This window comes from Lynx rufus, unplaced genomic scaffold, assembly GCF_022079265.1.
Source record: "Lynx rufus isolate CCGP_SWC_20201006 ecotype Redwood Valley unplaced genomic scaffold, mLynRuf1.p SCAF_45, whole genome shotgun sequence".
NCBI lineage: Eukaryota > Metazoa > Chordata > Mammalia > Carnivora > Felidae > Lynx > Lynx rufus.
The window spans coordinates 357,755-369,985 of record NW_025814862.1 but is presented as its reverse complement, the minus strand read 5'-3'; the positions used below and the strand labels follow the sequence as shown (position 1 = coordinate 369,985).

At 51.6% G+C, this 12,231-nt stretch overlaps 1 protein-coding gene and 1 long non-coding RNA gene across 2 annotated transcripts in view; one reads left to right on the top strand and one right to left on the bottom strand.

The window, feature by feature from the left end:
* Positions 1-95: 95 nt before the first annotated feature.
* DGCR6L (DiGeorge syndrome critical region gene 6 like) lies at positions 96-6,313 on the bottom strand. Its single transcript, XM_047098236.1, has 5 exons — positions 6,120-6,313; positions 5,875-6,035; positions 2,077-2,177; positions 1,116-1,256; positions 96-651 (listed from the first exon to the last, which is right to left on the bottom strand). Exons 1-5 carry the CDS (start codon positions 6,227-6,229, stop codon positions 568-570), a joined length of 597 nt encoding a protein of 198 aa, XP_046954192.1. The 5' UTR covers positions 6,230-6,313; the 3' UTR covers positions 96-567.
* Positions 6,314-6,746: 433 nt separating this feature from the next.
* The window catches only part of LOC124525712 (uncharacterized), a 30,763-nt gene continuing 25,278 nt past the window's right edge, over positions 6,747-12,231 (top strand). Inside the window, exon 1 of the long non-coding RNA XR_006965545.1 lies at positions 6,747-6,900. This is a non-coding gene — a long non-coding RNA (uncharacterized LOC124525712). The remainder of the gene's footprint in view (positions 6,901-12,231) is intronic.

The following is a 12,231-nucleotide window of genomic DNA, read 5'->3' as shown; positions in this document are numbered from 1 at the left end:
CCTCTGTGACATGGGGAGTGGGGGCATCTGCTGGCTCCTCCATAGGCCATGGAGCTACCAGGTGAGGGCCCCAGTCATGGCAGATACCACAGAGCTGTCATATAAGCCACGTGCAGGCCACACTGTGGCACCTTTATTTCTCTGGGCCTCAGAGGGCTTGGGCCTTGGAGCCTCTCCCATTGACTTGGGCTGCATCTGCCAAGGGAAGGGCTGAGACCAGAACAAGCATGAAGCCTGAAGCATGGCAGAGACTGGGTGCGCCCAGTGGAGTGAGAAGGTGCTAGGACCTCCAGCCCTACTGTGCTCAGCTCTGAGGCATCCGATTAGCAGGATAGGCCCACTCTTCCCTTTACCATACCATCCTAGCTTTGGACAAAAGCAAAGGTGGATGGCAGGTACAGCCAGAGTCCCATCTGGCCTCTCCTCAGAGGGTTGACTCCTCCTGCAGGCAGCTGGGAAGGTGGTGGCCAGGTTCCATTCAGCTTTCTGCTGCCTGTAGCAACTGAGGAACAGGGCTGTCTTCTCAGCTATGATGGGCAGCAGGTAACTGGCAGGGACCCCATCTGGTCATAGAGCTGTCTTCCCCGCCTGGCAGCCCCTCTGCTGCAGCTTCCGGATGAGTTCCAATAGGTTCATCTGCAGTGTCAGCTCCTGAGATGCAGAAGGGCTGCTGTGAGGCCAGCATGACACCTAGACTCTCCTGCACTGGCAAGAGCCCCAGGCAGAAGCCTCCTTTTCCCAAAAGCCCACAGGCAGCTACCAGGGCCTAAGAGTGCCAAGCAATGAACCCATGGGACTGACTTCCAGTGAATCCTGCCCATGGCTTGCCAGAAAGGGGAAAAAGTGGGGATGCCACCCCCAACAAGGCTGCAGTTGTCCAGGCTTGGTGCACATGGAGATGTATGTAGGGAGGAGATGAGGGTCCTGTGAGTAGCAGGCCTGGGGAAGGGGAGGCAGAGGCAGTGGGACTTGCCTTACTAATTTCTCCCTCCTCCCCTCCGTCTACACACCCTGGGCCTGGCTCCCCAGTGACCAATGATAAAACCCCAGAGGGAATTGGACCTTTGGGAACCAGCATCCCCTGGGCTGCACCAGGGCAGACCTGAGGCACTGACCTGTGGGTTGGTGGTCACATAGAAGCCAGCAACCCCTGCCTTCTCCAGTGTGCTCTGCTGGTCTGCCACCTTCCGGTCTAGCTCTAGGACAATCTTCTGGTCCATTGCCCGCTGCTCCTCACGAATCCGGTGTTCCACTGCCTGCACAGTGAGGGCAGCTCAGGGGCTTAGCCCCCTGCCCATCAATGCCTCAAACATACACTGGTGGCTTGCCACTTCCTTTAGCCCTCCCCCCCCCCCCCGCCACCTTCCCAATCATTCCAAGGCCACTGATGGTGCCCTTATTGCACCAGGTTGCTCCCTCCTCGGCCACACTGAACCCTGGAGAAAAGTTCGGCTGCCCCACCCCAAATGTTCTCCCTTCCAGGACCTCCGGCCAGGTGTCCCTCCTTTGCCCAGCAATGACCGTTCAGGACCACCATGAGCTGGCCAGATGCCAGATCCACCTCTGCTTACTATCAACTTGCCAACCACCTCTGTGCCTTTGCATATGTTCCCTCCCCATTGGGACTGCCAGCCAACCCCAGCTCAGCACCTCTTCCCTGTATGCCCTGGCTCGGGGCCGTCTGGGACCCCGCACAAATCCCTCCATGCACTCCTACTACCCATGGCTTCTCGGTTACATATGGGTCTCTTGGTTGTCCTGAGCAATCTGGGAACAGGACAGGCCTCATAATCCCACCATTGCCCTTGCACCTCTAAAGCCTTGGGGCACAACAGCCTCCCACTCAGCACCTGCCCTGCACAGGCCCGGGCCACGAGCAGCTGCAGCCCCAGGGAGCAGGGAATCATATGCTTTTACCCAGTTCTGCCACATCCCAACCCCCACAGTGAAGAGCCATACTGGGGGCTCATCAGGTCTCTAGTGGACCACCCAAGCTGAGGCCCAGAGGAGACAGCAGCTCCCATTCCACCCTGGGCCCCCTCCACCATGGCCCAGTCACCCTGCCCACACCCCTACCTCCAGCTCACGCTGCTGAGTTGCCTGGAGCACGGGCAAGTTGTGAGGTCGGCAGGCCTGCTGGGCTTCCTGGTGCTTTTGCCGCAGTGCCTGCCTGAGCACTAGGAGGAGATGAGACCAGAGAAGTCAGGTAGGTGGTGGGAGGTGAGATGGGAGGGGGTCAGGGAACACCTCTTGCCTCAGCACCTGCCCTGGCTGTCCCACCATGGGGCAGCCAGGACAAGGCGCAGACATGAAGCCCTGCCTGATGACCCAGCCTGCCCGAAGCCCTGCACTAGCAGCTGGATGGAGTTCTGGGGGATGCCCAATCCCCTAGCCCACTCAGTCTTTCCCTCAACCAGGGCAGGGCCATTCTCTAGCAGTGAGGATCGAGGGGACTCGGTGCAAGAATGCAACAGAGGAGGGTGAGCGAGGGCAGGCTGGCGTAGGGGTGGGGCCAGGGCTAAAGCCCGGGGTCAGAAGACCAACAGGAGTGGGAGACTGCGGTCTGGAGGCTTCTAGGTTCAGATGGCCACAGGCCAGCATTCCTGGGTGTGAGCTGCCCATCACCCATGTGATATATACAGAGATGTCCAGGAGACCACCCAGGCAAAGGTCTGGGAAAAGGAGGATGAGGAGTCATTGTGCCAAAGCATGGCATGGTCTCTGCTTCCAGAGGCATGGTTGTGTCCCTCCCTCAGAGCTGCCCTTCAGGGTGGGCAGACCTGCCCCACCCCATCCACCACTCCTAGAGGGAGTAGGATGGGCCCAAGGACGAGATGAGCCATTAGAGGTCCTCTGCTGGGGGCGGGGGGTGTCTATGTTACTTGGAGAGGAGTTCACCAAGGCCACTGAGGAAAGCTCCTACAGTTGCCACTAAATCATACCATAAACATAAGCAAAGTTGTCTAGTCTGATAGGACTGGACTGAGGAGAAAGGTATCATGGGATGGAAAGAAACCAATCACAAAACAGAATATACAAAACTATACAGCATAGATCCTAGACCCATGTCAAATGGCTAGATCTCTCCTGTAAGGAGGGGTCCTTGGCCATAAGGAAACAAACCCAACACTAGGTCTCAGGCAGACACCTCTTAGCCAGTGGTTTGGCACCTGCTGTGCCCCGAACCTTACCAATCTCCTGTTTCTTGGCATTCTGTGTACACCTCAACAATGGCATTTATCACATTAAATGAGTGTGAAACCAAGAACCACCCTTGAGACACCTGCATACACACAAGGACAAGGAAGATGCTCCCTGGTTAATGTTTACACCACGTGGAGGCAGGATGGGAGGAAATAAATAGATAAATGCAGGAACACGTTATCTCCTTCACTTTGTTTATCAAACATTGCTGCAAATCTCAGGACAACATCCAGCTTCCACTGGGTGAGACGAGAGCTGTGGCCACTGCCTGGCTTTAGCAGTGACCAAGGAAAGCAATGGCAGCCAATCACCACCACCTGCTGAGTCAGAGGGAAGGAAAAGCAGAAAGTCACAGGGTGCTAAACCATTGCTGGTGGCATCAAAACCTGTCCAAAACTTCTGAAGCACAAGTAGCAAGGTGTCTAGAGGATTATCAAAAAATCTTCACTAAAAGGAACCAGGACTCTGGAGAAACTGCTGCCCTCCCTGCCCCCCCCCCCCTTTATTATTCGGAGTGCTTTATTCACTCCCTGAACTAGTAATCTCTGTGGATAAACAAAGGTCACCCACATGAGAATGAGAACTACTTATTGACAGCAAGAGTAAGTGACCATCACTGCCTGCATTTTGTAGAGACTCAACCACAGACAGGAGGAATGGGAAAGCTTTTTGGTGGCCAAAGGGAAAGGTCCATTCTGATGGGAGGCTGCTGAAGCTGGAAACAGACTGAGGCAGGGAAAGACAAGAAAAGATGAGCCTAAACACCTTCCTGTACCAGAAAGCAAGGAAGTGCTCCAAGAATGATGGGGACACATCAAAAGAACACAGGAGCCAGCCCAAGAGCTCTCCCACTGACTGTATGTGGCCCAATTTGAGCATTATAAAGAATAATGAGCTATGTACTTTGGATTTTTGACTGTATGCATTTTACGCCTCAATGGAAATGTTTACAAAGACAACCACTCCAACAGCAGGGAAAATGTAACACCAATTCTATAAAAACTTAAAAACCTGAAGAGAACGCTTCCCAACTCATCCTATGAAGCCAGCCTTACCCTAATACCCCATGCAAAGGCATTATAAAAAACTACAGATTAATGTTCATTATGAACACAGAAGCAAAAATTCTTAAGATTTTAGCAAATCAAATCCAACATAGACAAAAAGGATAGTACATCCTGACCAACTAGGATTTATCCCAGGAATTAAAAACATCAGTGTAATTCACCATAGTAACCAAAAAGCCGCATGATCATGTCAATAGATATAGAAAAGGGGATTCAACAAAATCCAATGTCGATTTCTGAGAGAAATGCTAATTTCTGCCATAAACGTTTAAGTTGCATATCATTGGGTCTGCAACTGCTGTCCAGTTTACAGGAAACAGGGTGGAGAAATGGTTAAATGACAGCATGAGGAAGCAATCTGACAGACCCAGCATGGGGACATTCTCTTCAAAAAGTCAATGCCATAGTAAATGTTTTGAGACTATTCCAGGAGCAGAGACCAAAGTAACCAAATGCAATGCATAAACCTACACTGTCCTTACAGAGACAGTTTGTGACAAGTTGGGTAATGTGACTGTGGACTGAAGGTCAGAAGACACCCTGGAATGATTAAATTCTCAGGATGCTGTCCCTGGTCACGTTGGAGTGTTCTTGTTCTAGGGCACTGGTTCCCAATCCTGGGCCAAAGTTGACCCCCAATGATGTCTGGAGACATTTTTGGCTGTCACTGGAGGAATATGCCACTGTCATCTAATGGGTAAAAGCCACGGATGCTGCTAAACATCCTGCAATGCACAAGACACTGTCTCACCATTAAGACTTGTTCAGCCACAAATAACAGTGCTGTGTTAGAAAACCCCAGTCTAGAGGAATGCTGAAGATCCAGGGTGAAACCCTATGGTGTTGCATATATATTTAGAGGTATTAAGAACTTCGGCAAAATGTTAATTATTGAATCTACCTGGAGGGGATACAGGTATACATTATTCTTCCAACTTTACTAAATATTTTAACCTTTTTTTTTTTTTTTTTAAATAAGTAAGTTTGGTAAAAATACAATAACAAAGGTAGGAAATCTCATGGGGGCAGGGAGAGCTGCCCAGCATACCTTGCAGGAAGGGGCTCCGGAGACCCCCGAGTGGGTACGCCTGGGAGGAGCCAAGGGCTGAGGGTGTGGCTCGAGTGAAGAAGTTTTTGGTTCCAAAGGGTGACACAGGGCATAGTGCGGGTGAGGGGGCAGGGGTGGTGTGGGGCTCTGCGCTGCTGGAAGGGGAACTGACCCTAAAGCACGGAAGAACTGTCAACACTTTGGAGCATCACCGAGGGTAGTCAGCCGCTACCGCTGACCGCCACCACCAGGATCCGCCCACGGACTGACCACACAGGAAGGCCTTGGGCCATCTTGCGTGGACGAGGGTGGAGACAAGGCTAAGTCTGGGCAGGGAGTGTCGATGTTATGTTGATGCGGGGTCGTGCAACTGACAAAATTAAACTGCCTTGACCTTTTTGTCACCAAAAAAGGGCTAGCGGTCTCCGCGCGCTTGACCTGGTCAATTTTAGGGTCTTCATCCGAGCGACACCCAGGGAAGGACTCGGCCTACACAGACACCGAGAGCTAAACTCCCGGAGGAGAAGCGTGCGTCGTCCCGCCTCCCCCGCGCACCTCGGTGCTCATTCTGTAGCCGCAGGCGCTGATTGTACAGGCTCTTCTCGGTGAGGTGCTGGATTTCCAGCAGCCCCTGCACGATCTCGAACACGGTGCCGTCAAGAAGCGCCAGGGCCAGGTCGCTGAGCGTGGTGTAGGACAGGCGCTGCTGGAAAGAGCTGCGGGCAGAGGGACGCGGTGAGCGCGGGCGGGACCCAGGGCCGCCTCAGCCGCCCGCTCCGCCCCACCCCGCGGCCGCGCACCTGGGAAGCTCTTTAACTAGGCTCTGTAGTGCAGATAGCAGCTGGTAGTGCCGCTCCTGCTGCCGGGCCCCATCTACCGCCTCTTCGAAGGCGCCACCGTAGCGCTCCATAGTGGTCGCGCCCAGCCAGCCGCCGGCCGGAGCAACCCGCGCCTCTTCTGCGTCAGGCCCGAGTGAGACGCATCCCGCCCATTTTACGACCATCTCGAACGCGGCGCGTCCCGCCCCCTTTTACGACAGTTGAGGCGGTGCGGCCCACCTCCTGCGCCCTCCCGTACGAGGCTCGCTCCGCTCTTACGCAGAGGTTCCTAGGAGGGTCCCTCATTGTCCCCGCCCCTTATCCTGCCATTTGGCCCACGCGACCTGAGGCATAACACCACAGCCTCGAAATCGCGAGATTTCGAAGAAGCCCACCCTGCCCGCCCTGAGTCGGCGCGGACCGAGGCCCCGCCCCACTGGGCTAACTCAGCGAGGGTGTGGGTGTGGTCCAGCGCATGCGCCTGTTGGGATGCCGTGTGGTTGCTGCTGTCGCAAAGTGTTTGCTCCTCTTTGCTCCCCCCAAAAGCGCTTGAGTCACTGAGTCCCGAGCTCCACCAATACTAGCGGCGTGACCTTGGGGCATTTTTGTCACCTTCAGGCCTCAGTCTCCTTGTCTTCCACTCATGGGGCGTTTGTCCGGGTTACCTGTCAAGCGAGACCCCTCTCTCCCTCTCTGACACGGGGTCTGGGAGCTCCAGCAGCGGCGGTGCAGGAAGGGTCTGCGCGCTGGAGGAAGGATGGCGGTGAGTCCCTCGCCCTCCCCAACCCCAACACCTTCGTGGGAGAGCTCTGTTCCCACCCCCCCCCACCCCCTTATCTGCCTCCACCAGCGTCGTCAACATGTCGAAGAAAACCTGGCCCAATGCCTCAATCCAACATTGAGAATAAAAGTCCTGGAATCCACAATTACACTCTTCATAAGCCACAAAAATATACAAAACAAAGTTTGGATTGCTGAATATCCTGCTGGACTCATGGGGGCAGGGGATTCCCGCCATGGAGAACTAGCATCATGTCTTCTTCATCTCAGTGGGAGAGTATTCAGTGCTGCCAAAAACTGGGAAGAGGCTGCTGTATAGCGAAATGCAAAAGTAGGTAGATTCATGAAGAAGACAACCAGAAAGAAGGCTTGTGTGGCCAACTTGAGCAGACAAATCCAACTGACTATGGATAGAATGCCCAGACTTTGGAGGAGAAACGCATGCTGACCCCCTGGGGGCTATGTAGGATCAGCACCAAGGAGAGGAGGCAGCTTAACTAGGGCGTTTTCTGGGGTGATTGATTCCTTGAAGAAGACTCCTTAACCAAACTTTGGTCAGGCTCCCTTTAGCTCTCTTTTTAACTAGGCCTCATGCTTGGGCCCTGTCTTAAGCCTGCCTAGTCTAGTTGCAGCAAGAATCCTGGTAAGTCAGTTTAGAGAGAATTCCCTACCTTTGACATCTGATTGTCCTTGAAACCGATCAGATTCCTTGTCCCCTACTCTCCTATTCTCAAGAGGACCCATGTGGCTGGGCTGCAGCAACCAAAGGGAGAGTGCAGCGGGGTACATGTTACAGAGGCTCCTGAGGGATTGTCCTAAGAGCAGTAGGGAGATCTGAAGGTTTGGGGGCACAGACATTATCAGATTTGCCTTTCACAAGCCATTCAGTAGCCACCATGCTGGTGAGATGACAGGGCTTCACCTGGGTCAGGGTCAGGGGAAGGCAACACAGGGAGGTGGGGTTCTAGAGCCATCTGGGGTTGTACTGAAGTCCCCAGTTAGTCCTCACAGTTTTCTCCACGATGTTTCCTCAGTCCTGGCAGGAGTGGCTCTCCCTTCCCCACATGTGCTCTGAGTCTGGGGCCAGGAATGAATACAATGAATGAATGACAAGGACTCAGGCCAGTGCTGTAGAGTATGGAGGACAGGCAAAACCCATAGCTGGAGGTGCACACTGGCACCTTGCACCACTCTCCTAGCTGGTGGCAGGAGCAGAAGCTGCGACTTGGGCACTGAGCAGCTGTGAGTGGCTGGAGGAATGGGCTGGTTTAGGCCAGGATGCTGTCACCTCCCTGGAGGTCATGGTTAGAGGGTGATAGCAGCATCTGGGTGAGGGTGCCCACCCAAGTTCTGAAGGAGACCTGGGTGATGGGAAGTGATGGGGATTCAGTCTGGGCCCACCTCTCATTTCCCCATCTGTGAAGGGTACCTGCATGAAGCCTGGAGTCTAAGATAGGGATTTGTGCTGTGTCATCTGGGTGACCATAAGGCCCCTCTGCCCATACAAGCTCAGTGTATCTGGTTGTTCCAAGTCCTGGGAAGGCCAGGTGGGCAAAGTCAGGCAGACCTGGTTTGGAGGCTGCTCCACAGTCTTGTTCTGCTGCTGGAGCAGGAAGGCCCTCTCTGGCAACCCTACTCTGACCTGCATTAGGGGTCCTTCTCCCCAGTGTGGACATAGACAGTGGGTCAGTCAGGCACAGGGACTCCTGGGCTACCTCAGGGTCATCACAAGGGCCCAGTCTGGAGGGAGGTGTTCTGACTGCCAGATCCCCAGGGCTGATGGTTTTGGCACCACTGGGAGCTTTGTCTGCAGGAACAGGGGACTGGCATGTAGCTGGGACATGCAGTGGGGGTACACATCCCCTGTGTATCTGGACTCAGTGGAGCCACATAACACTCACACACTGGATAGTGTCTACCATGGACTTTCACTCTGTAGTCACTATCTGTCCACTCCACTTGACCTCCCAAGCCTAAGAACCTGGCTGGTAGCACTTCGGTGACTGGAGCACACTGGGCTGACTCTTCAATATCAGGCGGGTACAGTTGATTGTATTGTGTGCTGGGGAGCTACAGTCCCTGTCTCTGACTGTGTGCCTGAACAGGCACAGCTGAGTCTGTGGCGTGAGGGGGTGTGTATCTATGTGTGTCGGGGCTAAAAGCTTCACTGTGAGGTTTTTATAGGGGTTGGTGCTTGAGTGTTGTGTGTGCTTTGAGTTTTTGTGTGTGAGTGTCTTATTGTGTACATAGAGACATGGTTCTGCCCTGGTGTCCTGGCACCCTGCACACATCCACATAGGCCATGCAGACAAAGGCATGAACCACAGCTGATGGAAGTCTTGGCAGAACATCTGTGAACCTTCTAGAATGCTGGGGAGGCCTGTGGAGGCTCTTTTGAGGTCACTTTTTACTCACAACCTGACTCCTGAGGAGTTCTGCTGAGGTGTGGGCTCCCTAATGGGCTTCTCAGTGATGGGGCATACCACAGCCCCTGCTGCAGTTCTGGCCCTTTTGTTTCTTTGTCATCCTTTTTGGTGTGTGAGGCAAGGACAAACACATGATGGGTTTGTCAGTGTGCGCTGCAGATATCTATGAAGTTAGTACGTGAAGTCAGGTCATGTTATTATGGAGGCTGAAAAGTCCCATGACTGGCCATCTGCAAGCTGGAGACCCAGAAAAGCTGATGGTGTAATTTGGTGTGAGTCTGAAGGCCTGAGAACAGGGGAGCCAATGATAAAAATCCCAGTCTGAGAGCAGGAGATGTGATGAGATGTTCCAGCTCAGACAGCAAGGCAAAGAAAAAGGGTTGAATTCCTCCTTCCTCTGCTTTCTGTTGTTTCTATTTAGGCCCTCAGTGGGTTGGATGATGCCCACACACAGGGTGGGGACAATATGCTTTGGAAGCCACTGATTCAGTGGAAATGCTGCTCTGACCTGGAAATTTCTTTACAGACATACCCAGAAATAATGTTTAATATAGACTCCCGATGATTAGTCAGGTTGACACATAAAATTAACCATCCTAAGCCCACCCCTTGTCAATTTGGCACCCATATACATCTTTAAGCCATAAATAAATGCCAAATAAGGACAGTAACAAGGTCATGATTCTGTCTAGCATGATACAACCTTTGTAAGACCAAAAAGGCACTAACTCCTTCCCTAGAGGAGGAGGGAAGTCCTTGAGTGATGTTTACTTTTCTCCTTGAAACCATGTAACTTAAACACTATGATGTAGAATTGGCCATACTTAAATCCTATAACAAAAATTGGTACATCTTATGTTACATGATAATAATGTAAGGGAGGAAAGAAAACAAAGACAGACACAAATGTATTCATAGTAAAATAAGGAGGAAATATTCATGACTATTATAGTCTTCATTTAACTGATCATGTGGTCGTAGCTAGTATTTATAGTTACCTTCTTCCACTACTCCTCTGTGTCCCTGTGCCTTTACCAAGCACTTCAGCTAATTTTTGTTCCTTACCTGGTGGGTAAACCTAACCCTTTATTCCTGAAGGGTCTGGGCCATTAATAATCCTGCCTATTAATTGGGTCATTATAGTTTTACACTAACCTTGATCACAAGGCATGGTAACACTAGGAGAGGCCCTAAGGGATCTCCTATATATTCTTCCTTACTTCCATTGTGGAGTAGTAGTCCAATTTGCCCTTGGTAGTCAGGGTAAATCACCCCAACCAGCCTTCTTTGCTTATTGATTCAGAGGCATGAAGAGACCAAAGTGGCTGAGTGGCAGTCTTAACCTCCAGTTCAATAGAATCATTGTGTCTCCTAGTGGAAGCCTTTCTCCCTCTGTGTTTCAAGACCTTCAGGCCAGCAAAGCATGAGGTTGTGGGAATAGGAATCAGAAATTTTGCTAGTGGGTGACTAAGGTAATGGGAGTGGTGCTATTTCAGTTTACATCCCTCAGTTCCTGGACCTATGGCTTCTGGCTATTGGAAAAATAGCACCATGCATTGGATGCTGATTCAGAGAGTACACAATCTTCTGGAGAATCTTGCCTCAGCCCTGCAAGATACTGCCACTTAGCTGACACTGTAATTGAGTCTTCAAGAGTCTATTCTATCATTCTGTCCAGGCGCCTGGGTGGTTCAGTCAGTTAAGCATCTGATTAAGTGTCCGACTCTTGATTTCGGCTCAGGTCATGATCTCACAGTTGTAAGACTGAGCCCTGCATCAGGCCCTGTACTGGGCATTGAACCTGCTTAAGATTCTCTCTATCTCCCTCTTTCCCCCTCTCTCTCCCTCTCTCTCTATCAAGAAAAAAAAAATTCTGTGAAGCTAGTTGTTTCAGGATGATGGGAAACATGGTAAGAGCAGTGAATTCCATGAGCATGGACTCATTGCTGTAGTTCTTTTGCTGTAAAGTGAGTTTCTTTTTTTTTATTAAAAAAATTTTTTTTTAACGTTTATTTATTTTTGAGACAGGGAGAGACAGCATGAACAGGGGAGGGTCAGAGAGAGAGAGGGAGATGCAGAATCTGAAACAGGCTTCAGGCTCTGAGCTGTCAGCACAGAGCCTGACGTGGGGCTCGAACTCACAGACTGCGAGATCATGACCTGAGCCGAAGTCGGATGCTTAACTGACTGAGCCACCCAGGCGCCCCTATAAAGTGAGTTTCTTAATCAGAAGCAATGCTGTATAGAATATATGATAGTGGATAAGACATTCTGTAATTCCACGGATGGTAATTTTGGCAGGAGCATTGTGTGCAGGGAAGGCAATCTGTATCCAGAGTAAGTGTCTATTCCAGTAAGGACTAGACAGTACCTCTTCTACGGTAGAAGGAGTCCAGTGGAATCAATCTGCCTCCAGGTAGCTGGACATTACTCCTGTATAGTGGTGCAATATTGGCATTCCGTGTTGGCCTCAGCTGCTGGCAGATTGGGCACTCAGTGATGACCAAGTCAGTTTGGTGAGTAGAAGTCCATTTTGCTGAATCTATATGTAACCTTCACCCCTGCCACCATGGCCACTTTGTTCATGAGTCCATTGGTCAGTGACAGGGGTGGCTGGGCAAAGAGGCTGACTGGTATCCAGAGAATGGATCATCCTATCCACTTGATGATTGAAATCCTCCTCTGCTGAGGTCACCCTTTTGTGAGCGTTCACATTGGACACACGTTTCTTCTCCTTCCCCTTCTTCTCCTTCTCCTTCTTTTGCTTATTCAGGAAGGTCTGTCCACACACCTCTTTCCCCAAGTTTGTTACCAATTTTTCAGTCATGTTCCTTCCAAGTCCCTGACCATCCAGCCAAGCCTATGAATTGGTAATGGCACATCTGGCC

What these genes read in the sequence shown, in the direction of transcription:
- DGCR6L (XM_047098236.1), bottom strand. Translation starts at nt 6,229, where the DNA reads ATGGAGCGCTACGGTGGCGCCTTCGAAGAGGCGGTAGATGGGGCCCGG. An exon ending in CTAGTTAAAGAGCTTCCCAG is followed by an intron (nt 6,036 to 6,119) that starts GTGCGCGGCCGC and finishes CTCTGCCCGCAG; the next exon opens with CTCTTTCCAGCAGCGCCTGT. An exon ending in ATGTGACCACCAACCCACAG is followed by an intron (nt 652 to 1,115) that starts GTCAGTGCCTCA and finishes TCTGCATCTCAG; the next exon opens with GAGCTGACACTGCAGATGAA.